The sequence below is a fragment of the Delphinus delphis genome, chromosome 5 (assembly GCF_949987515.2).
Source record: "Delphinus delphis chromosome 5, mDelDel1.2, whole genome shotgun sequence".
NCBI classification, from domain to species: Eukaryota; Metazoa; Chordata; class Mammalia; order Artiodactyla; family Delphinidae; genus Delphinus; species Delphinus delphis.
In genome coordinates this window covers 117,634,290-117,661,749 of record NC_082687.1, presented here as the reverse complement: position 1 = coordinate 117,661,749, position 27,460 = coordinate 117,634,290, and the positions used below count along the sequence as shown (strand labels likewise).

Below are 27,460 nucleotides of genomic sequence, written 5' to 3'. Positions count from 1 at the left end.
AAAACCAATGGTCTTCATGATTCCTCTAGTTTAAACAATAGTGCTTACGAACCTGTATTTTATATACACTAGTGCTGGTTTCACTTTCCCCTGCGGGGGGGTAGCAGGAAAAACACAAGCTTTGGGATCAGACCTGGAGAGCATCTGGGTCTGTACGTTCTCGCACTACCTATTTAACTTTTCTGAACATCAGCTGCCCTTGTGATAAAATGGGAATAATAATATCTACCTGAAAGGGTTGTGACGAAGGTTAGATGGATTAACAGACAAAGTGCCTGTTACATAACAGGCCCCCCCTTTTCCTTTTTTTAAGTGGCAAACTTTTTGACATTATAAGTTTTTTTTTCTTTCTTTTTTATTTTTTCTTTTTGGCTGTGAATAGGTTTATTAATTAACTATTTTAGGGCCACTGGCCATCAGTCATGTATTTCTGATGCCAGTCATCTTCAGAGCACTGCTCTTTATATCTTTCAACTTCCTAGAAGCTTCCCTTCACCTTGGCTCCCTCTTCCTGGCCACCCAGGCTGTGAGAATAAACTAAAATCATCCACTTCTATGCACGTTCCTGTCTTGTCTTCCAATCCTGGAAGATCGATAAACATACTCCTCAGAGAAATAGGTGTAGCGATGCCTGTACATACAGAGGGATAAAATGAGTCCCAACCAAGTAAAGTCAGTCTTACCATTTAAAGAAATATCAAACCTTGATTCTCAAACTCATTAATGAAAGCCAAACAACCCAAAACAACAAAAAGGTCAAAATTGGCAAAGGTACACATGGGCAACACAGAAGAAGAAAACCAATGTAGCCAATAATAACTAAAAAGCAATAATAATTAAAAAGCTCTCTAGTAATCAGGAAAATGCAAATTAAAGCAATAATGAGATACATTTTTATACCCAACAGATAGACAGAGGTTAAAAATTTAGCCTCATAATACTAGGGGTTGGTTAGGACGTGAGGTTAGCAGGAACCCTTATACATTGCTGATAAATATAAATTTCTGTAATCCTTTGAAGATTTCATCAAAAAAGCTTTCGCACATGTGCACAAGGAGACCTATACAGAGATGTTCAATGTGGATTATTTGTAATAGCAAAAAATTGCAGACAACCCAAACATTTGGGGATCAAATGAGCAAAATTTGGCATGGAATACAATGAGGCTGGGAAGGAAAAAGTCCAGTTTGTTGTTATCTTAATTGAACTTAAAAAAAAGAGGAAACATTAACAAATATTAATGCTTAGTAGTTCTATATCAATGGCTCTCAAAGTGTTTTTTCTCCCCACACCAGCAGCCTTTGGCATCACCTGAGAACTTTTAGTAAAACAAGTTCTCAGGCGCCAACCCAGATCTCTGACTCTGAAACTCTGGGGGTGGGATCCGCAAGCTGTGTTTTAACAAGCCCCATTTTACCACTATTCTAGATGACATGGATACTTACTGTACTTTTGATATTAAAAATTAAAACTAACAATCTCAAGCTTTTCTTTCCCACTCTCCCAAAGCCGTTTTAGGCTATAAGTTTCAACTCCATAAGTAAAGGCTTATTAAGAGTATGTATTTCTTACTCACACACGAAGTTTTTGTATGTGGACAGATCTCTTAATATCAAGCAAAGAGCAGAGAAAAAAATGGGCAAAAAATTTTTTTAACATCTTTATTGGAGTATAATTGCTTTACAGTGTTGTGTTAGTTCCTGGTGTATAACAAAGTGAATCAGTTATATGTATACATATATCCCCATATCCCCTCCCTCTTGTGTCTCCCTCCCACCCTCCCTATCCCACCCCTCTAGGTGGTCACAAAGCACCGAGCTGATCTCCCTGTGCTATGCAGCTGTTTCCCACTAGCTATCTATTTTACATTTCGTAGTGTGTATATGTCAGTGTTACTCTCTCACTTCGTCCCGGCTTACCCTTCCCCCTCCCCATGTCCTCAAATCCATTCTCTACGTCTGCGTCTTTATTCCTGTCCTGCCCCTACGTTCATCAGAACCATTTTTTTTTTTTTAGATTCCATATATATGTGTTAGCATATGGTATTTGTTTTTCTCTTTCTGAGTTACTTCACTCTGTATGACAGACTCTAGGTCCATCCACCTCACTACAAATCACTCAATTTTGTTACTTTTTATGGCAAAATAATATTCTGTTGTATATATGTGCCACATCTTCTTTATCCATTCATCTGTCGATGGACACTTAGGTTGCTTCCATGTCCTGGCTATTGTAAATAGTGCTTCAATGAACATTGTGGTACATGACTCTTTTTGAATTATGGGTTTCTCAGGGTATATGCCCAGTAGTGAGATTGCTGGGTTGTATGGTAGTTCTATTTTTAGTTTTTAAAGGAACTTCCATACTGTTCTCCATAGTGGCTGTATCAATTTACATTCCCACCAACAGTGCAAGAGTGTTCCAGCATTTATTGTTTGTAGATTTTTTGATGATGGCCATTCTGACCGGTATAAGGTGATACCTCAGAGTAGTTTTGATTTGCATTTCTCTAATGATTAGTGATGTTGAGCATCCTTTCATGTGTTTGTTGGCAATCTGTATATCTTCTTTAGAGAAATGTCTATTTAGGTCTTCTGCCCATTTTTGGATTGGGTTGCTTGTTTTTGTGATATTGAGCTGCATGTGCTGTTTGTATATTTTGGAGATTAATCCTTTGTCAGTGGCTTCATTTGCAAATATTTTCTCCTATTCTGAGGATTGTCTTTTGGTCTTGTTTCTGGTTTCCTTTGCTGTGCAAAAGCTTTTAAGTTTCATTAGGTCCCATTTGTTTATTTTTGTTTTTATTTCCATTTCTCTCAGAGGTGGGTCAAAAAGGATCTTGCTGTGATTTATGTCATAGAGTGTCCTGCCTATGTTTTCCTCTAAGAGTTTTATAATGTCTGGCCTTATATTTAGGTCTTTAATCCGTTTTGAGTTTATTTTTCTGTATGGTGTTAGGAAGTGTTCTAATTTCATTCTTTCACATGTAGCTGTCCAGTTTTCCCAGCACCACTTATTGAAGAGGCTGTCTTTTCTCCATTGCATATTCTTGCCTCCTTTATCAAAGATAAAGGTGACCATATGTGCGTGGGTTTCTCTCTGGGCTTTGTATCCTGTTCCATCAATCGATATTCCTGGTTTTGTGCCAGTATCATACTGTCTTGATTACTGTAGCTTAGTGGTATAGTCTGAAGTCAGGGAGCCTGATTCCTCCAGCTCCATTTTTCTTTCTCAAGATTGCTTTGGCTATTCGGGGTCTTCTGTGTTTCCATAGAAATTGTGAAATTTTTTGTCCTACTTCTGTGAAAAGTGCCACTGGTAATTTGATAGGAATTGCACTGAAACCGTAGATTGCTTTGGGTAGTATAGTCATCTTCACAATGTTGATTCTTCTAATCCAAGAACATGGTACATCTCTCCATCTGTTTGTATCATCTTTAATTTCTTTCATCAGTGTCTTATAGTTTTCTGCATACAGGCGTACAGGTTTTTTGTCTCCTTAGGTAGGTTTACTCCTAGGTATTTTATTCTTTTTGCTGCAGTGGTAAATGGGAGTGTTTCCCTAATTTCTCTTTCAGATTTTTCATCATTAGTGTATAGGAATGCAAGAGATTTCTGTACATTAATTTTGTGTCCTGCTACTCTACCAAATTTATTCAGTAGCTCTAGCAGTTTTCTGGTAGCATCTTTAGGATTCTCTATGTTTAGTATCATGTCATCTGCAAACAGTGACAGCTTTACTTCTTCTTTTCTGACTTGGATTCCTTTTATTTCTTTTTCTTCTCTGATTGCTGTGGCTAAAACTTCCAAAACTATGTTGAATAATAGTGGTGAGACTGGGCAACCTTGTCTTGTTCCTGATCTTAGAGGAAGTGGTTTCAGTTTTTCATGCTTGAGAACAATGTTGGCTGTGGGCTTGTCATATATGGCCTTTATTATGTTGAGGTAGGTTCCCTCTGTGCCTACTTTCTGGAGCATTTTTATCATAAATGGGTGTTGAATTTTGTCGAAATGTTTTTCTGCATCTATTGAGATTATCATATGGTTTTTCTCCTTCAATTTGTTAATATGGAGTTTCATGTTGATTGATTTGCATATATTGAAGAATCCTTGCATTCCTGGGAAAAACCCCACTTGATCATGGTGTATGATCCTTTTAATGTGCTGTTGGATTCTATTTGCTAGTATTTTGTTGAGGATTTTTGCATCTATGTTCATCAGTGATACTGGCCTGTAGTTTTCTTTCTTTGTGACATCTTTGTGTGGTTTTGGTATCAGGGTGATGGTGGCCTCGTAGAATGAGTTAGGGAGTGTTCCTCCCCCCTGTTATATTTGGAAGAGTTTGAGAAGGATAGGTGTTAGCTCTTCTCTAAATGTTTGATAGAATTCGCCCGTGAAGCCATTTGGTCCTGGGCTTTTGTTTGTTGCAAAATTATAAATCACAGTCTCAATTTCTGTGCTTGTGATTGGTCTGTTTATATTTTCTATTTCTTCCTGGTTCAGTCTTGGAAGGTTGTACTTTTCTAAGAATTTGTCCATTTCTTCCAGGTTGTCCATTTTATTGATATATAGTTGCTTGCAGAAATCTCTCATGATCCTTTGTATTTCTGCAGTGTCAGTTGTTACTTCTCCTTTTTCATTTCTAATTCTATTGATTTGAGTCTTCTCCCTTTTTTTCTTGATGAATCTGGCTAATGGTTTATCAATTTTGTTTATCGTCTCAAAGAATCAGCTTTTAGTTTTATTGATCTTTGCTATCATTTCCTTTATTCATTTTTCCTTTATTTCTGATCTGATCTTTATGATTTCTTTCCTTCTGCTAACTTTGGGGTTTTTTGGTTCTTCTGTCTCCAGTTGCTTTAGGTGTAAGGTTAGGTTGTTTATTTGAGATGTTTCTTGTTTCTTGAGGTAAGATTGTATTGCTATAAAGTTCCCTCTTAGAACTGCTTTTGCTGCATCCCGTAGGTTTTGCGTCATTGTGTTTTCATTGTCATTTTTTTCTAGGTACTTTTTGATTTCCTCTTTGATTTCTTCAGTGAACTCTTGGTTATTTAGTAGTGTATTATTTAACCTCCATGTGTTTGTATTTTTCACAGCTTTTTTCCTGTAATTGATATCTGGTCTCATAGCGTTGTGGTCAGAAAAAGTACTTGATATGATTTCAATTTTCTTAAATTTACCAAGGCTTCATTTGTGACCCAAGATATGCTCTATCCTGGAGAATGTTCCATGAGCACTTGATAAGAAAGTGTATTCTGTTGTTTGTGGATGGAATGTCCTATAAATATCAATTAAGTCCATGTTGTTTAATGTGTCATTTAAAGCTTGTGTTTCCTTATTTATTTTCATTTTGGATGATCTGTCCATTGGTGAAAGTGGGCTGTTAAAGTCCCCTACTATGATTGTGTTACTGTCGAATTCCCCTTTTATGGCTGTTAGCATTTGCCTTGTGTATTGAGGTGATCCTATGCTGGGTGCATAAATATTTACAATAGTTATATCTTGTTCTTGGATTGATCCCTTGATCATTATGTAGTGGCCTTCTTTGTCTCTTGTAATAGTCTTTATTTTAAAGTCTGTTTTGTCTGATATGAGAATTGCGACTCCAGCTTTCTTTTGATTTCCATTTGCATGGAATATCTTTTTCTATCCCTTCACTTTTAGTCTGTATGTGTCCCTGGTCTGAAGTGGGTCTCTTGTAGACAGCATATATACGGGTCTTGTTTTTTGTATCCATTCAGCCAGTCTATGTCTTTTGGTTGGAGCATTTAATCCATTTACATTTAAGGTAGGTATTGATATGTATGTTCCTATTACCATTTTCTTAATTGTTTTGGGTTTGTTATGGTAGGTCTTTTCCTTCTCTTGTGTTTCCTGCCTAGAGAAGTTCCTTTAGCATTTGCTGTAAAGCTGATTTGGTGATGCTGAATTCTCTTAACTTTTGCTTGTCTGTAAAGGTTTTAATTTCTCTGTCGAATCTGAATGAGATCCTTGCTGGGCAGAGTAATCTTGGTTGTAGATTTTTCCCTTTCATCACTTTAAATATGTCCTGCCACTCCCTTCTGGCTTGCAGAGTTTCTGCTGAAATATCAGCCGTTGACCTTATGGGGATTCCCTTGTATATTATTTGTTGTTTTTCCCTTGCTGCTCTTAATGTTTTTCTTTCTTTGTATTTAATTTTTGATAGTTTGATTAATATGTGTCTCAGCGTGTTTCTCTTTGGGTTTATCCTATTTGGGACTCTGCGCTTCCTGGACTTGATTGACTCTTTCCTTTCCCATGTCAGAGTGACTATAATCTCGTCAAATATTTTCACAGTCCCTTTTTTTTCTTCTTCTTCTTCTGGGACCCCTGTAATTCGAATGTTCCTGCATTTGATGTTGTCCCAGAGGTCTCTGAGACTGTCCTCAATTCTTTTCATTCTTTTTTCTTTGTTCTGCTCCCTGGCAGTTATTTCCACCATTTTATCTCCCAGCTCACTCATCCGTTCTTCTGCCTCAGTTATTCCGCTATTGATTCCTTCTAGAGTATTTTTAAGTTCATTTATTGTGTATGCATCACTGTTTGTTTACTCTTTAGTTCTTCTAGATCCTTGTTAAATGTTTCTTGTATTTTGTTCGTTCTGTTTCTGAGATTTTGGATCATCTTTACTATCATTACTCTGAATTCTTTTTCAGGTAGGTTGCCTATTTCATCTTCATTTGTTTGGTCATGTAGGTTTTTACCTTGCTTCTTCGCCTGTAACATATACTTTTTTGTCGTTTCATTTTTTTTCTTTTCTTTTTGATGGTGGGGTTGTATTCCTGCCTTACTGGTTGTTTGGCCTTAGGTGTCCAGCGCTGGAGTTTGCAGGCAGTTAGATAGAGCTGGGTCTAGGTGCTGAGATTAGGACCTCGGGGAGGCCTCGGTCTGATTAATATTCCCTGGGGTCTGAGGTTCTCTGTTAGTCCAGCGGTTTGGACTCGGAGCTCCCAGCACAGGAGCTGGAACCAAGATCCCGCAAACCGGTTGCTGGGGGTTCCTCCCATCCCCTTAGGTGCCCGTGGTCCCCCACTGGTGCCTGGTAGGTGCTCTAGTTGTGCGGAGACACGCATTCTACATCCTGCTAGTCCGCCAACTTGACTCCGCCCTTTGTAACAACTTTAAATGGAGTATAATCTAACGCGTACAGATCAGGAAGCTGTCTTAGAGAACACCATTCTCTGGCCCATTTCAGTTCCTCCTAGATCAACAAGGAGGGTGACCACTCTGGCCCAGACCAAAAAAATCTACCACCTCGCTGAAGGTGGGGGCTCAGATCCGGGCGACCGTGAGAGGAGGGGCCAGACCTGTCCAAGGCAACCCCTCTGAAAGCATGAGCCAAACCTGTCCTTTAATGCGCTCCGTACATCCCAGAGCCCTCCCTTAATGCAGGCCTCACCAAGCACACCGAAATGGGCAATGTTTATTAACAATTACTCAGATGTGAATTGTCCAGTAAGTACATCACCTAAATAAAACTTTGATATATGACACTTCTCCCATTATCATCAAGAACAAATATCTGTGAAGCACTGAGTACATTCAGAGTCTGATGCTTCCTTAAGACATAAGATATAAATCATGTCCTTAGGAAACAATTGAGTTGGATGTGAACAGAGAAAATGAGGTTAAAAATGAGAATACCTCATTGTCAGATTATAGCACCTTCAGCTGCAACACAGAATTTCAGGGGGCTTTGAAGGGAAGCTTTCTGGGGCAGCCTCAGCCGAGAAACTAGAAGGTAATATTTCAAGGAGTGACGTGAGCAAAGGTCTTTGTAGCATTCTACTTCAAAGGCCCATGTAAGTGATTTTAGTTCAAGTTGAGCCTATGGAATGAGAGTCTTCAGTTTTTGTCCTATAGATGGACGCATGGAAGTATTAAAAGCTTTGAGCAATGAGATGACTTGTATGTGCAAAGTAGTGTTCCAGGAAGGGAAATTTGGACTTAAGTGTCGTAGACGGACTGAGGCAAGAAAACAATTAGCCATGAGATGCCAGGGCTTTCAAAGAAAGTGAGGATTTAGATGGTGAAACACAAGATATACTGTGGGGTCAGGAAGAGCGAACAAGGAATGGGAGCATGTACGAGTAATTCTAATGGAACATATTAGTTTCTTATTGCTGCTGCCAAAAACTACTGGAAATTTAGTGGCTTAAAACAACACAAATGTATTATCTTATAGTTCTGGAGGTCAGAGTCCAAAATAGTTGTCACTGGGCTGACACAAAGGGTCGGCAGGGCTGTCTTTCTATGTGGAATCTCTAGAGAAGAATCTATTCTCTTGCCTTTTCCTGCTTCCACGGGCTGCCCACATCACTTAGCTTGTGGCCTCTTTCTATCTTCATAACCTGCAGCCGCGGGACTTCCCTGGCGGCCCAGTGGTTAAGACTCCACGCTTCGAATGCAGGGGGTGTAGTTTCAGTTCGATCCCTGGTCAGGGAACTATGATCCCACATGCCTCGAGGTCAAAAAACAAAAAAACATAAAACAGAAGCAATATTGTAACAAATTCAATAAAGACTCTAAAAATGGTCAACATCAAAATAACAAAAAAGATCTTATAAAAAAACCCAAAAAACCCTGCAGCTGCATCTTAAAATCTGTCTGACTCTCCTGCCTCCCACTTTCCATCATAAGGATTCTTGTGATTGCATTGGGCCCACTCAGATGATTCAGGATAATCTCCGTCTCCACATCCTTAACTTAATCACATCTGCGAAGTCCCTTTTGTCTCATTAAGGCAGCATAGTCATAGGTTCCAGGGATTGGGATGAGGACGTCTTTGGAGGCCATTCTTTTGCCTATACCACAAGGAATATGACCATAATTTGCTGATTGCCTAGGATTTGGAAGAGAGGTGGAAAAGCCTGGATTGGTCATGTCAACCCTCTCAGTTTCATTTTACCCGTAAAACAGGGGTGGGCAAGAGGATGGGGGTGGGATTCCCTTCCAAGCCTAACACTCTGACTAGAATGTCAGCTCCATGAGTACAGGGATTTGTGTCTGTCTTGTTCACTACTGAGTCATCTTCATTGTCTAGAAAGTGACTGGTATATTAAAGGTACGTATTAATTATTTGTTGAGTAAAATATTTGTTGCTGAATGAATGACCGAGTCAAGAGAAAGTTTGAAAAGAGCACTGGGAAGAATTCTCCACTGGCTCCTGTCTACATTAAGTTCTTGTTTTCCTGGTGAAGTAAGGTTTTCAGCTTAGGTTACAGATGGTCTAGAATCCTGTCATTATAATAGAGACATTCTGCAGGTGGGACAGAGGGATAGCTAAGATTTGTAGAGTTTGTTCCTTTTCTCCCTGGCTTTTAGCCTCCATGCTGAGCATCCCCTGGAACTAGGAACAGGGAAATGTATAGTAGGGATTGATGTATGGCCTCAGTAAGGGTCGGGGCAGCTGCTGATTAAAGAAGAAGCAGCGATCACTTGTCCCTGAAGCGACCAGCTGTCACATTCCTCACTGATCACCCAGCGAGAGTCAAGTCTTGCCCTTTGCATTCCTAAAAGAACACTTGACCCTGTGAGGACATAATATTCATTTATGCTCTGAAAAGTGCCAGTGAAATAGAAAACAGAGAAGCCTCTTTGTGCTTTAAAAAAAAAAAAATAGCATAAAGTATTGGTGTTTGAGAGTACTGCAGGTAGATAGCAGGTAGGCAGAAGTGATTGGGCTTCTGATATGGAAGCTAAAATTTTTAGGGGCTTTGCCTCTCAGATATGAGGTCTGACAAATTCTTGCCATAAAAGCTGTCTTTGAAAACTGACATTTAAAAACCTTGTCTTGAAGAAAATTAATTTGTTTAAAGGAGCAATAGATGGTAGAAGGAGGAAAGACTTTTTATCAACACAAGGAGGCCGGGGGTGCAGGTTTTGCTAGGCTCCTTGAAATTTGGAGAATCAAAGTCTTTTTGTCTTTTACTGTCTTATGTTACCATGGACAAACACTATACCTTTTCTCTGATTTTTATCTGTTATTTTTATCAGTGGTATTTTTAAAATGTCATCCAGCTAAGTATTGAGGCACATGTGAGTACCATATTTATTTTCCTGATCTAATAGTCCCTTGAAAGAACTTGCCTGTTTTTTAAAAAAATAATTAATTATATTTAACTAATCATCCCTTAAACAAATTAACCTCTAATGTCTAAATCTATAAAATTACTAGCGAAAGAAATAATTGGTCACCGAAAAGGGTGAAAAATTCTTCACTGGAAGTCTTCATTCCATGAAGTTGCCTAATGATTAATATCTTGCTCTAATGTTAGGGGGACAAAATTAAATATAGTAAAGAGCTGGTGTTCAGGGGGTACAAAGTAGGGTTTAAAGCCTGTGAACAAGACTTCTGATCAGTTTGCCAGACTGAACAGTTGCAGAACACCACCCACCTCCCCATTCTGCCAACAAGTAGAGAATAAAGTTTCACCAAAAGCGATTTTAAAAATTACAGATAAGCTCAAGAAAGGGAAATCCCCAGGTATCAGAAACAAAGAGGGGAACCCAAGGTAAGCAGCGTGAATGACCAGAGTCCAGATGGGCTTCAGAGATGTGAGATTCAGGATGGTAGGGTGAATGCCTGCGGGTAACATCTGCAGGCAGGGGTGATGCGTCCCCTCCACAGGCACGGGTGAGGGCAGGGAGGGGAAACTAAATTCCCAGGGGAAGCCTAGGTCTGTAAAGTTTCCATCCGTGGAACCAGGCCTGGAAAACTTTTCAGCAACGAGGAAAGTTTGCCTCTGCCTGCAGCTGCGAGACAAAGAAGAGACACCAGTGAGCCATGAGAGCAGGGCTTGTGCCCCACAGGGTATGGAGTTCAAGTTCATGCCACCAGTGCAGTGCCAGACAAGCAGCAAGTTGCTATGCCTGACACTTCATGACTCAGGGGACTAAGTCTCCCATGGAAAACAGTCCCTGCTATGGGCGAGCTTACACTCAAAACTCAGTATGTTCTAAGAGATGAAGGACAGCTGGCACTAGTATTTAAAGGAAAAAAAGACAGAGGAAGAGGGGAAGGAGGAGGAAGAGGCGGGGCTGAGAAAAGAATCAAATAGAAATTCTCGAAATGGAGAACGGTTATTGAACTACGTGAGCAGTGTTGTATTGGTTGAAAATCGTCTTGCTTGTAGTACATTGACTCACATGGCTCCAGGTACAAACAGCACATCAATACATGCTTCTTTTATTACTGTATAATTATCCAAGAAGGTTTGCATAACAGTCTCTTTATCTGTTTTAATCTCTTCTTCCTTAAAATGAAGATTTAAAAATTTAACTCTTTTATCAAACCGTGTATTAAAGACAAATAAAAACTCAAATGTCATCATTTCTGAGAAACCTTCTCTTTTATGCATATTTGGTCCCCTTCTGTGCTCTTAACAGTCTGTGGGCGCCTGTATCATCAAAGTGATCATATGTGTGCTGTAAATATATGTCTGTGTATCACCCATTCTTGATTCTTGAGCTCCTTCCGGGTAGTCTTTCTCCCAGTTTTTATCACTCCTTGGTGCACGGTGGTCACCACAATATTTATTGAGTAAATGAATGAATGCTTAAAATGAAATCACCAAGTCATACTGGTAGCACTATGTATTAGACCCCAGTGACCCTCAAGAGGCTCCCATCAGTTATATTCAAGTGAATGTGCCTAGCTGCAGTCCAGACGTTTTGACCTCAGACAAAAACTTTTGTAGGCATTTTGTCATTGAGATTGGAGCATGGAGAAATCTGTTAGCCAAGAGCTAAAGAGTGTAAAATAGGTACAGGATAATTGGATGATTCTGCTTTTTAAAATCAACATCTCTTTACTCTGTCGTAGGGTGGGGAGGAAGCGTGTTGAGAACAGAAAACTACATCAGACAAGAATGTATTTCTCTGTCCTTGCTCTGCTATCTTGGAAGGGCATTTTTTTATATCCATTTTTTAAAGCTATGGGCTAGAGTGAGCTGAGAAAAAACGATGGACCATTCACACAAAACTCAGGACTTTAAAGTTTAACCATTTAGAGGATAATAGCATTTTACACTGATATTATATTGTAGAAGGAGGAAACAAGTAGAATTTATAAGTAGTAAAGAGGAAGCAAAAGTAAGTTGAAGGTCTTTAAAAGACTAATAAAGTAGTAACACAAACTTCAAGTTGGAACTAAATGGGTAAGTAAAATATACTTTTAAGTAGGAAGATGAGAAGTTTCTTCAAAGTCTTGCTAAATGTGTTGTGGAAACTTAAGACATATTCCCAGAGTTTAGCTCAGTCTTCTTAAGATGTAGTTTATCTTTCAAACACCTTCTGATTTGAAATAAGGCTCAGTCTGTTTTTCAATAAAACTTCTTTCCACCAAAGTAAGTCTATTGAAGGTAAGATACTTTTCAAGTTCAGAAATTTCAAAAGAAGTTGGACAACATCCCTACATTAAGAATTATTTTTACCCTAATTGGTCCTCCTGCATTTTCAATTCTGTGACTGGCCATTGGTCCTATTTCACTTTTAGTAAAAGATCATTTAGCCCATTTGAAATATTATATTTAAAACCAATATAAAATGTTCATTTAATCATATATTCTGTTTGAAATGTGATATAAATTTAATGTCTATTTTTTATTCAAAAGCCATGAAAAATATTCACATAAAAAGTGATTGCCAATAATTTCTTTCACAGGGCAGCATGAAATCCCAGAATGAAATATAGTTTGGGACCCAAGAAGTTAGATGCATTTGAACTCTTATTAGGAAAAAGAATGTACAAAATGATACAGGACTAGTTCAGATGCTGTGGGGTTGGTTTTGATTTTGTAGCTTATCGTTATTGTAAAGCACATGTAGAAATTATTCTGTAAACACGCTTTGGTGAATTTATACCAGTAATTTCAGTCAGCGAAATTACCAATGTTCTCTTCTTATACCAGGTTGTTGGTGTAGCCCAGGCCATCAACAAGAAATCGGGAAATGGTGGGACATTCACCGAAAAAGATGAAAAGGTACCAAAACTTGGGTCTGGTATGATCTCAATTTAGGAAGATGCTTTCTCTTTAGAGTTGTATAGACCTCTGGAATTAGTGATTGCTGAAATTGTTGATCACCAAAACATTATGGTTTAAAATGATCCGAAATGTTCAAAAGTGTCTCTTGCCTCTGACTAAATCAGTGCTGACCTGAGTTGTGGAGTAGTTGTGGTCTTCAGTCAACAGAACCCCGTCCCCACTGCCTCCTCACCATGCCACCAGGCCTCCCCCAGGGCTGTGTGCATGTTGCGGCCATCCGGAGGGTGATACCGTGTTCTAACTCTCTCATTTACCTTTCATCACTGCTATAAAGAAATTCAACCTTACGTAAAATCCCTAAAGCACTGCTCCAAGTTCAGTTGCTCCAGGTCAGCTTAAAATTAGCATTGCCTCCTGGTGAAGCAAATGCAGAATGTTTTATAAGCTTTGTATGCAGACGGTGGGGTGCCAAGGTGTGAATTCAGGCTAAATGATGTGAATTTAGCTTCAGAAAGAGTGCAGTCAGCATTATTTTATTACCCTTGTCGTCCAACTCTGAAGGAACACATTCCTCACACCACATCGACATGCTTTCCTTTTAAGGACAGAAGTCCTTAAACCTGTTTATAACTTCGTTCTGTCAGTAGGTCTTGTTATTTCTCTCCTTGAATATGCAATTATATGTATATCATGGAGCCCACTGAGTTCTTCCTATTCAAGCCCACTGCTATTTCTGTCACTCCCCTGAAAATTAGTAGGAGCTTTTGGAAGACATTCCAACAAGACAGAGTTATTTTTGTCTCATGTTGTAGGCTGTGTTGGCACTAGTGTTGGTCCCTGTGTCTTAATTGCTTCAGAACATAGCAAGTACCTTTCTAAATTAGTGTAATAGACATCTAGTCTCCTATTCCGTTAATGACACCTGAGGATATTTGGCGGGGAACATGGTTCTAGATTGGCTATTTATTCCACTATTTGTTTATAGTCCATTAATGTAAACCCCTCTTGAAAGATTTGAATTCTTAGGCTGTATCATCTCTTGGCAAAATAAATTCATGATTGTGAATAAAGTATGCCGTGTAAGGATTTCCTTTCATCAATAATTAGTATAATTGTGAGCACATCACCTTCGTATAGTATAATGAGGGTGATAGATCAACTTTAAAATGATATATTTAAACTAATACTAAATTTGCAATTTAGTATGGGACTAATATTGGCTATATTATTGCCAATATTCTCCTAACAAGATTGTGAGCTTTCAGTTTGCCCCAGTAATAAGTTACAGGCTATTTTTATGGTCTTAGCTGAAACCCAAGTCTTAATATCATTTAGAGACTACACCAAATTTTGCATAGAGTGAATTTCAGTTTCACATGGTGTACAGAGATCTGTGTCTCCTCTCTTTCTCTTTGCTAATTTCCAACTACTGTATGACTTTAGGAGATTGTGTTAACAGTTGTCATCTACTGGTTGTACCATTTAGCTAACAGTTGCTTTGCACCAGTTCCTAATTTTATGCAGAATAAACATCTACGCTGCTGGTTTCCAAATAGTTATTTGAACTGTAAATATTTTTGAATGTTGTTTGTGTTTCAAGCAATATAACAAGACAGGTTATTGACAGTTCTTATTTGGCTGTTGTCTTGCCTGTTTTCTAGGACTTTGCTGCTTACTTGGCATTTTGTGGAATTGTTCTTCATAATGCTCAACTCTATGAGACTTCACTGCTGGAGAACAAGAGAAATCAGGCAAGTCTAATTACTAAAGAGAGAGTGTAGAAATTCTTTTTTAAAAAATGGTTAAATTGTTATCCAAGTTTTATATATATATATATATATATATAAAATATGTATATTATATATTATATATATATATTTATATATATCATTAGAAATCCAAACCGTGCAGATTCAATTTCTAAATATTTTAACTGTTTCTTCTAATAGTTATTTTTTCCATTTTGTATTTTCCATGAGCTGTGGCTTTATCACTGTTAACAGATGAAGATTTATTTAACTTACACCACCCTTTACTTTGCCATTATGGTACCAGTATTTTTATGTCACTGTTTAAAGTTATTGGATGAGTTGTGCGTGTAATATTAAGAGTTTTAGTTCTTATTCTATCAGAGACATCATCTCTTTTTTTTTTCAGAATATGCTTCTGTATTTTATTATTCATGTTAAAAGATACAAAATGTGAACATTATTGTAGAGAACTTCTAGAAGCATGGGAATAAGCTCAGGAAACACTGTAGAACACTGTTAGACATCATCTCTTATTTCATGCTTTATAAAATGATGATCTTAGCATCCCTCATCTCTCCTTCCTAATTACTACTCCTTACCTCTGCTTTTCCTATCTGGACTTTTTCATTTATATTGCCCACACTGGTAACATATTTACAGATGGTCCTCGACTTACACTGGTTAAACTTACAATTTTCCGACTTTACGATGGTGTGAAAGCTATACACATTCAGTAGAAACCATACTTCGAATTTTTAATATTGACCTTTTCCTGGGATAGTGATATATATCATGGCACTCTCTCATGATGCTGGGCAATGGCAGTAGCCACAGCTTCCAGCAGCCACGCCATCACAAGGGTAAACAACCAATACACTTAAAACCATTCTGTCCCCACACAAGCATTCTGGTTTTCACTTTCAGTACAGTATTCAATAAATTACATGTGATATTCAACACTTTATTATAAACTAGGCTTTGTGTTAGATGATTTTGCCCAACTGTAGGCTAATATAAGTGTTCTGAGTATGTTTAAGGTAGGCTGGGCTAAGCTGTGATGTTCGGTAGGTTGGGTGTATTAAACAGATTTTCAAATTTAAATATTTTCAACTTAACAATGGATTTATCAAGATGTAACCCCGTCATAAATCGAGGAAGATCTGGTATTGTGCTACAACCATGTTTGACTTTTCTAAAGCTTTGTCTAGGCTAATTCTAAAGTTGCAGTTTCAAATAAAGTGTTTATAAGTACCGTGATGTAAATGTTGTTCTTACTAATTATGTAAATGTTGTTGTTCATATTACCTTTGTTATATAACTTAGTTTTTCTTGTTGTTTCTGAAATCTCTTCTTTTTTCCTTGAACTGTTTGCTCTAGTGTAGCCTCATGTTGTTGGTCCCCCTCCCCCTGCAAACTCTCCATTATTTAGGCATTCTCTTGAGTTCTTTTTCATGGAGAATCCTCCAATTGAGGTTCTCTCTCTTTCTTCTTTCAAGCAAAACTATTTTTCCCCATGCCTGCTGCAGAGGGGTCATCATAGAACTTTCCTTCAATGCTTTCTTAGAAAGACTCCACTGGTTATCCACTGGATCCCAGAACTTTTTTTTTCTCAGTTTACTCCCTTGTTCTAGTGTAGCACATTCTCAGTTAACTACTTGAGAACCTGTACTGGAGAGGTAAGCTCTCTGAGTCCTTGCATGTATGAAAATATCTATTGTACCATCCTACCAGTTTGGCTGGGTATAAAATTCTGCATTGAAAAATTAGTTTCTCAGAATTTAAAGGTAGTACTGTCTTCTATTAGCATTCATATTGTTCTGATTCTTGGTGCTTTTTTTTTTTCTATAAGCTTTTTGAATTATTTATTTATTGTTGCTTTTGTAACTGAATTTCACCATACGATTCTTTTTTTCATTCATCATGCTGGTACCTGGTCATTCCTTTCAGTCTGGAGACTTAAGCCCTTGGGTTTTATGTAATTCTTTTTCATTATCTCTTTTTTTTTTTGCGGTATGCAGTCCTGTCACTGTTGTGGCCTCTCCCTTTGCGGAGTGCAGGCCCATGGCTCACGGGCCCAGCCGCTCCGCGGCATGTGGGATCTTCCCAGACCGGGGCACGAACCCGTGTCCCCTGCATCGGCAGGCGGACTCTTAACCACTGTGCCACCAGGGAAGCCCTTCATTACCTCTTTGATAATTCATCTCCCCCACCCTTTAATTTCTCTGTTTAGAACTTATGTTAGATTGTGGACCTTCCGTGGACTTCAACTTCAGCATATTCCTGACGTCTCCCTGCTCCATTTTTGCCACCCATTAATCCAGTCCTCATTTTTACAAACATACTTGTGATTCTTGTCACTTCTCTCCTGCAATCCATCACAGTCCAAACTGCTTGAAAAGAAGATAGGACTTTTGAGGTTCTTTCTTCACTTACCTCTGCAATTTCATCTCCCTAGTTCTCCTCTTTACACTCTATATTCTCATAAAATTTGATCAAAACTTGCAATATGCTACTTTCTCTCAATTCAGTTCTTTTTGATTGAGATATTTTCCTTCCCCACTTAACCTGAACAATTCCTGCTCATCTTTCAGGCCTCAGCAAGGATAGTATCACCTCCAATAAATTTTCTATAATACCCTTTCTCCCCCGCTCCTTGCACAAATACTTTGTGAGACTAGATGAAATCCTGTGTAAGTAAAGAAAAGAGAAATTATCAGGAAGAACACAAAAGGAACTCTTAAAACTTTATTTTGGACAATATTTGCTGTGCTCTGTGAAAATGTTGGCAATGTTGATAAATGTTGATCTCAGAAGTTTGGATCACCAAAAACAACAGTATATTTTATGTATCAGACACTGTTCAAAATGCTTTATAAATGTTAACTTATTTAGTCCTCACAACAGCTCCATGATTTTGGTACTATTATTATCCCCATTTTCAAGAAACTTGCCCTAGATCACAAAGCTAGCAGGAGGGGAAGCTGGGATTAAAAACGGTTGGCTTTGGCTTCAGAGTCTGTGATCGTAACCAGTGTACTAATTGTACTAACAATCAACAGGGAAATTTTGTTAGTAAGCAGAGACTTATGTATTTAACACTTGAATGGGAACTTGGTTGTAACTTGTTAGATTACAACCCATATAAATCATTGTATTGCTTTAATAATTACAAACAATTACTAATAGTAAGCTCTTAATTTTTTTGTCTAGGTGCTGCTTGACCTTGCTAGCCTAATTTTTGAAGAACAACAATCATTAGAAGTAATTCTAAAGAAAATAGCTGCCACTATTATCTCTTTCATGCAGGTGCAGAAATGCACCATTTTCATAGTGGATGAAGATTGCTCCGTGAGTACAGAGTATGACTTTTTTATTTTTAGAAAGACAAAAATTTATATTCCTTAAAACACTGCTTTAAACCTCAGGTTGGCCTCAGAACTCTCTCTCAAATCCAACTGAATATGGTTGTTTATGTAAAGCCAATCCAAGTATGAGCTGTTCTGGTTGAAAAGGGGTAGAGGTGAGGTTGGAGGATGCCTTCAATGCACCCTTTCACCTTGTTGACCCTCCACTAAGTATTACAGTTACCATTGGTAATGTCAGTGTGTTGCTTTTGTCAATGGCTACACTACCTTGATGGAGAAATACATTGTCACTACAGTGTGCAGACCTTTTTTGGTTGAGAATAGTTGTGCTCTATTGCTATGAACAGGTAGACCACCTTCTGAATGGGTTGGCTATAAAAATTTCTTTTTACCAGCGATTATGTAGAAACCAAAAGGCATGGCCCAATGGAGGCAGTGCTGCTAAAGGTACCTATTAGTCCCAAATTCTTTTTTTTTTTTTTTTTTTGCGGTACGCGGGCCTCTCACTGTTGTGGCCTCTCCCGTTGCGGAGCACAGGCTCCAGACGCGCAGGCCCAGCGGCCATGGCCCACGGGCCCAGCCGCTCCGCGGCACATGGGATCCTCCCAGACCGGGGCACGAACCCGCGTCCCCTGCATCGGCAGGCGGACCCTCAACCACTGCACCACCAGGGAAGCCCAGTCCCAAATTCTTTACCCACCGTGGAAAGCCACTAAACTGTTCTGATTGGTAGATTTCAAGCCATTGATTTGTAATGTAAAGAGACAGGATGTGTGTGGAAAGATGGAGTGTTCTCATACAGTGCTGGTTACTTCAAGACAGGCCAACTGAGTTTGCTGTTAGCATCAGGGCCTTTAGCCCAAGGTTGTTTTCTTTTATGCAGTTTCTTTTCCTTCTCAACCAATGAACCACTGTTTTTGGTATATTTCTTTTTGATGTAGTTGTTTGCTTCCTTTTTCATTTAGACCCTGAGAACAGGCTCTTCATTGGTGGGTTAGGAAAAAGAATGGGAATTCTCAAGTGTATAAAGTCAATTACAGTCCACATATGATATCTGAATTGATGGTTTTTTGGGAAGTAGAATAATGAAAGATATTTAAAACTTATATTTTATATTTTTAATTATTTTATTAGATAGTAAGACCGTACTGTGTGATGCAACATTATCTGAATCATTGTGTGTGTGATTCTCATTAATAGGAAATCAAATAAGAATTCACTATGCTATGAGATAGTATTCTCATGGATATTATTTAATATTTTCAATCAGTTATAAGCTCCTTAATATAGAGATAATTACAAGATTGGAACTATCCTTTTACAGTTCAGGTCAGAACTCTTTAATGCAGTATGTCAGTTTATCATTTTTGCTCTGTGACCTGCTCTTTGGCATTTAATTTTTGAAAGTTATACATAAGGGCACTCCTTTTTTTTAGACAATTTAAATATCACTTTAATTAACATTCAGCTCATCCAGTTAACCCCTATCATGGCAGCAATTGACTGGTATCAGTGTTGCTTTAAAATATAGCTCAGCAGTATGCCCATTAATATTTTTGCTCGCTTTTTAATGACTTAATTTGGTGGGTGTAGCAATTAAGTGACTTGATGTTCATTTATACTGTAATTATTTTTTGATTAAAAATATTTCAACACATGAGCAAAAATCCAAATGTGAACAAGAAAAGAAATGTACTTAGTTATTCTGTCCCCAAATTAAACTGATATCATTGTTTTATTTGTGTTTCCTTCTAATTTTTTATTCAGTTGTAAATATAGTATGGGTTTGAATGTTGCTTTTTATTTTAACTTCAATTTAATTTAATTTAACTTCAATTTAACTTCAAAAATACTTCTCTATGTTGTTAAAATCTTCATAATTTAATGATCTCATAAAATATTACTGAATTAGGTGTCTTTTCAAAAGACCCAACAATAGCAATCAATGTATGCATAAAAGCTAAAACTTGAGGATTTTGAATAAATATAGAGAAAATTTGAAGCTAATTATTTATTAACAGCTGGCAGAAGAACGAAAACTCAAATAAGCATTTTTGCAAGTCAGTATCAGAAACAACAGCAGCATGTTCTAAGGAATAGGTAGATTTGAGGATGTCGTGAGCACTTAGGTCAGTTTTGTCTGAAAAAGTGAAAAGAAATTGCGAGGATTGGTGTCTTCAGTCAGTTCCACAGGCTCATATGTCTGTATTTAGATAGTTTTCATTACATTCTCAAACTTATTTCTCAGTCTGTGTCGTTGCTCTGTTTTCAGGATTCTTTTTCTAGTGTGTTTCACATGGAGTGTGAGGAATTAGAAAAATCGTCAGATACTTTAACAAGGTAAGAAAACTTAATTATCTGTCTGTCTTTATCACAAGTATGTAATTCTGGCTACATAGTTATTTCACGACCTATTTAATTTAAGGCATAGAAGCTACAGCTGCTTTTTTCCTCCCACAAATAATTTCATTTGTGAAAATACTTTACTATTTGATGTTATATGTCCAGGGTTTTTTCCACTGCATTTGACATGTTGGAGAATTCTTTCATAGAGTGAATGGTGTCACAATTAGTATAGGCCTGGGTACAGTGTGTTTTGTGAACTGACTCATTTAAGACCCACAAGTGCTATATTTCAATTATATTTTTTCATTGCATATTAGACCCTCACTGGAAATTTGACAGGCTTCTGAACACATTTTTTTCTATGAGTCTGTTCTGCTTTGGAATCAGCCATAGGATTTAACTAACACCAGAAGGAAGCCTGTGATCTCAGTCACACCAATACATGTACCCTATGGCTAGAATCAGACCAGATCTCTATTGTAGGTCATTTTTTTTCATGTTTTTTTTTTAAATTTTAAAATTAGTATTCATTTTTTGGTGGTTGTTAACTGGTACGCAGGAACAATAGAAAGTATTAACATATCAAGGTTATACTTGTTACTGGCCCAATTGTATATTTGCTTTCTGAAGAATTTTAAAAAGGATTTAGAGTAAATTACCAAGTGTTCTTGTCATATTTCCTTTTGCACCCTTAGCAAAACAGTGGTGGTTTTTGCTTAAGCAATAAAATAGTCTAAGGAATATAAGTCTGCCAGGGTAAAGCGTCAGGAATTCTTGGGCATAATGCTGGTTTTATCACATTATTCCTTATTCATTTGTTTCAAATTATTTCACTCCCTAAAATAATTTGTGTCAATTTATATTACTCCTAATTATTGATATTATAACCGAAAAGCCTCATATGATCATGGAAATAGAACATTCTTTTAGCTTTACTATTTGACATTAAAGTTCCAGATTTTTTATTCTTCAGTTGACTTATCAGAGAATTATTTCATATAGGTGAATGACGCCACAGTTAGTACTGTCCTCAGTAACCAAGCTCCTTGGTGGTGATACTTTAAAAATAACCTCTGTGCAAATCTAAACTATAGAACATTCTATAGGAGAACTGGCCTGGTCTCTTCAAAAAGTCAATGTCATTGAATAAAATGGAGGCAGGGACTGTTCCCAGACCTAGCAGCCAAATGCAGTATGTGAACCTTGATTAGATCCTGGTTAAAAACAAATAGCTATCAAAGACATTTGTTAAGCCAGTTGGAAATCTGAATATGGACTGGATACTAGGTGTTGGTGGGGAATTATTCGTACCTTTTCTTTGGAATTAGGAAGATATTGTGGTTAGTAGGAGAATGTTCTTATTTTTAGGAGATTCAGGCTGGTGTATTTAAGGATGAAGTGTTATGATGTCTGCACCTTAATTTAAAATGGTCTGCCAGGGCGGGGGTGGGGGTGATAAATTAGAAGGTCGAGGCTAACATATACACGCTACTAAATATAAAATAGATAACCAGCAAGGATCTACTGCATAACACAGGGGCCTATACTCTATATTTTGTCATAAACTATAAGGGAAAAGAATCTGAAAAAGGGAAAAGAATCAGTTATACATATATATGTATATGTATAACTGAATCACTGTGCTGTACACCTCAAACTAACATGACATTGTAAATCAACTATACTTCAATTAAAAATTCCCAACAAAAAATAAAATAAAATACGGTTCAGCCAAAAATAAATAAGTAAATATATCTAAATTAATGTATTTAAACAAATAAATGTTTGCACATACATATGCAGATATAGCTAATGTGGCAAAACATTAAAAATAGTTGAATTTAGGAATAGGATATTCATTTTACTTTCAACTTTCTTATGTATTTCAAAAGTTCATCATAAAAAATTGGAAGAAAATGTTTGTGATAAAAACTTGGAAACAAAGTAAAATGAAAATCACCTCTGTAGATCATATAAAGTGCCTGAGTTTGCAACTGCAAGAACAAAATACTTAAGTGCACAGCCTGGTTTTGTTCCGACCCTCCTAATTAAGACTGACCCCATGGATCAGTGTGAGGTCTGCAGAAGCTGTCTTCTGCCCTCTGTACCCTTTCCTTTCTTCTCTTATCTTTTCTCGCATTTCCTGTCCTCTTCCGTGTTCCCCATCAAGATGGAGAAACTGTTGACTACAGTGATTTAGAGTTGTTAGTTTAAGTGATTATATTTAAATCAAAACTCGTTTCAAGACTGTTATTTTAACAATATGATTATTTTAACAATATGAAAGACCTTTTCTTCTATTAAAAGAATTTCAGGAATTAGCAAAGGAGCAAATGTAACTTGGGGGCAGGTAAGGAATGGGTTTGACTCAGAAGGTACACCTAACTTAGGCCTTGACTGGTGACTTGGGCGTGGGATGGGTAGTCAGGGTACCATAAACCATGGTATCTGTACCCAGAGATTTTCTGCTACGCTGGAGTTTTTGGTTCACAAAGTTAGAACAGAATAGCTGATCTTTATTTCCCTCTTGGCATTGCTGGTAGTGAACTGAAGTTTATATCCCGTCTCCACATCTATTCTTTTCTAAGCTTCTGTGTGTATATTTTCTGGCATATTTGACATTGTTTTAGTTGAAGTTGAATCCTTTTTGAATATGTGATAATATGTACATGTCCTGGAGAGTATGTATGTCTCTTTCTTAAATACTGGTATTGGGCTACACTGCCTAGGTCAGTTATGAAGTCTTATTCTTAAGAGGAGCATTAATAGATACTATTTTGATTTTATGATACCATACATTTTTGTTGCTTTTTATAAAGAACATTTTAGAAAGCTTCTAAACCTGTAAATATATGATTATTTTACTATTTGGCTTGCATAAATAATAAATTGCTATATAGACAAATAAAAAAAGAAATATATACATGTATATTTATGAATTTACATATATCCAGAGGACAGTAGGAAAATCAGTATGATAATGCATCTTAAATGTATAAAATGATGGGAATTCCCCGGCGGTCCAGTGGTTAGGACTCAGCACTTTCACTGTTGGGGCCTGGGTTTGATCCCTGGTCAGGGAGCTAAGATCCTGCAAGCCGTGCAGCATGGCCAAAAAAAAAAATATTTATATAAAATGATGAATTATCTACATTTACCTTTGAATATTTGTATAGCAGCATATGCCTGTGTAATTTTATTTTAATTTATTTTATTCACATTTGATTTTTGTTGTGAAGTCAGACAAGTCCTCTTATTTCTCTGATAGCTGAACAAGCTCGTGACTTGGTATGATAGTGACCTCTACTGGTCAATATGCATTTAAAAAAAACTGAGGTCCTACTATATATATATTTAAGTCTTAGTATTTATTTATTTATTTATTTATTTCATCTTGATCTTTTGTTAGCACTTTTACTTTGTTTCTGATGAATATCACGTTCCCTCTCTGTAGGAAAAATGGAAGATATCTTTCCACTTTTAAAAATTATACCAAGACAGTCTTAGTATAAAGATTGTTTTATAAAGGATAAATAGGTCAGTGTGGTTACCTTAAAAGAGACTAATTTACATGGATCATTTAAACTGATTCATTAACTGATTTTACAGTAACGAAAATTATTCAACACCAGTGCCTTACATTAGCTAATAGTTAGCCTTTCTTATAATGATGCAATAAAAGTCCTCTTAGTGATGTAAATATGGTTTTATTTTAATAAAATTAGATTTCAGGCTTAATTTTGTGAAAACTCCGAATTAAAATGGTGTTTAGTAACTTCAGCTTTTTGAAGGACTAACTGGTATTGACACTTGACCAGCAGATTCTGTATTATGTTTCTAAAATTGCTTATTGATAGAATTTAGGCCTCTCCAATTCTCATTATTAACCACTTTGTCAATCCAAACACTCTTCCATGAGATGAAGTGCTAGGCAATTGGATGATGTTAGCAGTAAGCAAATCATCCTTTTTAGGCAGTTATGTATCTGTTTGGTATTTTTCCAACCAACCCACTAATTACCTTTTATAAATTAAAATAATTTGTTGAAGACAGTTTTGAAATGTTAAGTGTAAAAATAAAAAATATTCAGGGTGAACATTACACATAATTGTTAGAATCATATCATCACTGGGATAAAGCACAGTAAACTGTTGGAGTTTGGGTCACCCAAGAATTCAGAAGGGAAGCTCATTTCTAGATGGTGGGAGATTTTAGAGTTTCTATGCTTCGATTCAAAGGAAAAAGTGAGTGTGATGGGGTACAGTTTATGTTAGCTCTTAATTTTAAGAAATAGGTATTTTAGTGCTATAATTCCATATCAGTTAACTTCATGTTAATTTTAAATGCACATTTTGTCATACAATGACAAATACATAGAATTACTCCTTTAAGCTCACTTTCTTGGAATACATATACTAGTTAATACTTATTAGTTATAACTATATTGGAAAACAATTATAGTTAAATACAGTAACACCTACTATTTTTAAAATAGTAGAAAGGTTTTTACTACTTTAAAAAATGGTAGTTACAGAGTGTAAGAGTATAGACTCTGAAATCAGACTGATTGTATTTAAACTTAAGTTCCACCACTTACTAGCTGTAGCGCTTTGTGTGAATTATTTAACCTCTCAAAGCCTCAGTTTCTTCATCTGTAAAATGGAGATACTGATGGCAGGATTGTAGAAAGGACCAAATGAGTTAATGCGCATAAAATGCTTCAGAAAATTTCCAGCACATAGTAAGTAGTCAGTAAGTGTTAGTATTTCTGTGTCTCTTTGATGTGTTTTTTCTGTCTTTGGTTCACATAACCTGAAGTGATTCCCATTTACATCTAAAAGCACAGAAGTTTCTCAGCATTTCCAAGCTTCATGTCCCTGACTGTCTTCCCAAGGATGTGCTCACGTACACCTCCCTCGATATCCACTGTGCAAAAAACCTTAGAGGTCTGAGTTAGCCCAGGCCTTCCAAGAAGCAGATGCCAAGACTAGATTAAATGTGTAAGACATTTATTAGGGGAACCCCATGTGAGAGTAAAGGGGGAGGGAGCTGGGAGGGGATGAGAGAGCCGTGGGCTTCCCACACAAGTCTGACCCAGAGTGAAAGAGAGGGTAAAGAAGGAAAGAGCATTGTGTGGAAGTGTCTTAGGCAGCCGAGCAGTTCTAAGGAAAGTTTGGCCAGGCTGCTGGGGAGTTCTGTAGCCAAAGCCTCCTGTCAGAAGCATCCTGGGTCTCCCAAGCCTGGGCTACCTTAGTGCCCCTGCTGTGTGTGCTCCATCTTTTTCCAGCAGCTGCCCTGGGAAGAGTGTCTGCAGTACAGACACAGTCCTGGGTTTCAGAGCACAGTGACTAGAGACACTGGTCATTTAGGTCTCCTGCAGTTGTAGGTCTGAGAGGCACATTTGCAAGGCTACCAGAATATTCCTGTTATTTAAAGAAAGATCCTGTCCCTTTGCATTGCACTTTCAAAATCATCCACTACCTGTCCTAACATCTTCAGCCTGAAACCATCACTTTATTCCTAACAATCTGTAGCTGTTTAATGTTTCCCAAATATACCTAGAACTCTTCCATTTCAGCAATGTTTTTATACTGTTTTTCACCCTCCTTTTCATTCTTGATGTCTTTCTATGCATCCTTAAATCTTACCAGCCTTTTGCGCATTTCCCTAGTAGCCCGTCTTCTCCAGCCCACTCCACCAAGGGGTTATCTGTCCATCTTCTCCACATGTGGCGCTTTCATTGTTACCAATTGTATTAGTCAGGATTAGGTTTGAGTGTGAATCATAAAAACCCCAAGTAAAAATAGCTTAAATAAGAATGCAATATTATTACTCTCTCCTGTAAAGACCCAGAGGCAGGCAGCTCAGGCTCTGTGTTGCTGCTCTGTTCTACAAAGGCCTCAGGGACCCAGGTACCTGCAGGCTTTCTACTCTGCATCTCTAGGGAGTGGCCCTTCCCTTCAGCGTCCAGGATGCAGCTCCAGCCTTCATATCCACGTTTCAAATGGTAGGATGGGGGGCAGGGAAAGAAGGCGCAGAGAGCATACATCAGCTGCCTTTTAGGTAAGCTTTCTAGAAGCAGTCACATTTCCTGTTGCCTAGAACTTACATCCTGTTGCCTAGAACTTAGTCACATGATGATCCCAAGCCACTAGGGTGGCTGATAAATGTAGTCTTTATCCTCAGCGGCCATGTGTCTAGATAAAGAGAAAGGGAGAAGAGTTACTGAGGGACAGCTGGGGGCTTCTGCTCTAGACTCTGCTCAAAGAGGACATGCAACTAGACATTGTATTATTAGTCATTCTCTGTCACAGTCCTCTACGAGATTGCAAGCGCCTTATGACAGCTACTGACCTCTAGAAGTTTGTCTCCCCGTGATGCTAAGGGTGACTCTCATGGACGAAGTGCTCAGTCTTTTGTTATTGAGGGGAGGAAGGAAGAATTTATTAGCACTTTTTACAGAGTAAGAGATAAGATGCTATCACATAACCTTAATAAATCTAATACTAATTTTTCACTAAAGTAACCATCAGGAAAACTTAAAATTTTCAGGCAATTGAAAAAAGAGTTAGGTTTCTATTGACTTAAAAGTAATTTTAATACTCCTGCTTCTCTGTATCAATGCCTATACATCTGAATTTATGATCTCTGGCAAGTTGCTTAACTATTTGGGTTTCATCTGTCTCCCACTGTTGACATAACGATGAAGATAAGAACAATAAAAGTCATCATCATCATCATCATCATCATCATTTTAAAAGAGGTTTGGACAAAGATATCCCCTCCCCTCCAGTGTATTTCTTTCTCTCTGTAACTACCTTTTCATTTTTCTTATCTTTACTGCAGTTTCTTGTTTTCTTTTCGTGAGACTTTCGCTGTCCATGAAATATTTGTGGTTTTAAAACAGTTTTGTTAACCTACATCCTACACTTATAACCTTTTCTTGGGATTCTACCCAAATAATATGTATGAAATAGAAACCCAGGAATGT

The 27,460-nt window shown here is 37.5% G+C and overlaps 1 protein-coding gene across 2 annotated transcripts in view; it reads left to right on the top strand.

Annotated features, from left to right (window-relative positions):
- The window catches only part of PDE5A (phosphodiesterase 5A), a 135,915-nt gene that overhangs the window by 45,732 nt on the left and 62,723 nt on the right, over window positions 1–27,460 (top strand). For both annotated transcript variants that reach the window (XM_060012937.2, XM_060012938.2), the window contains exons 4-7: window positions 12,933–13,004; window positions 14,669–14,758; window positions 17,969–18,106; window positions 20,396–20,463. In XM_060012937.2, coding sequence (XP_059868920.1) covers window positions 12,933–13,004; window positions 14,669–14,758; window positions 17,969–18,106; window positions 20,396–20,463 — 368 coding nt within the window. The remainder of the gene's footprint in view (window positions 1–12,932; window positions 13,005–14,668; window positions 14,759–17,968; window positions 18,107–20,395; window positions 20,464–27,460) is intronic.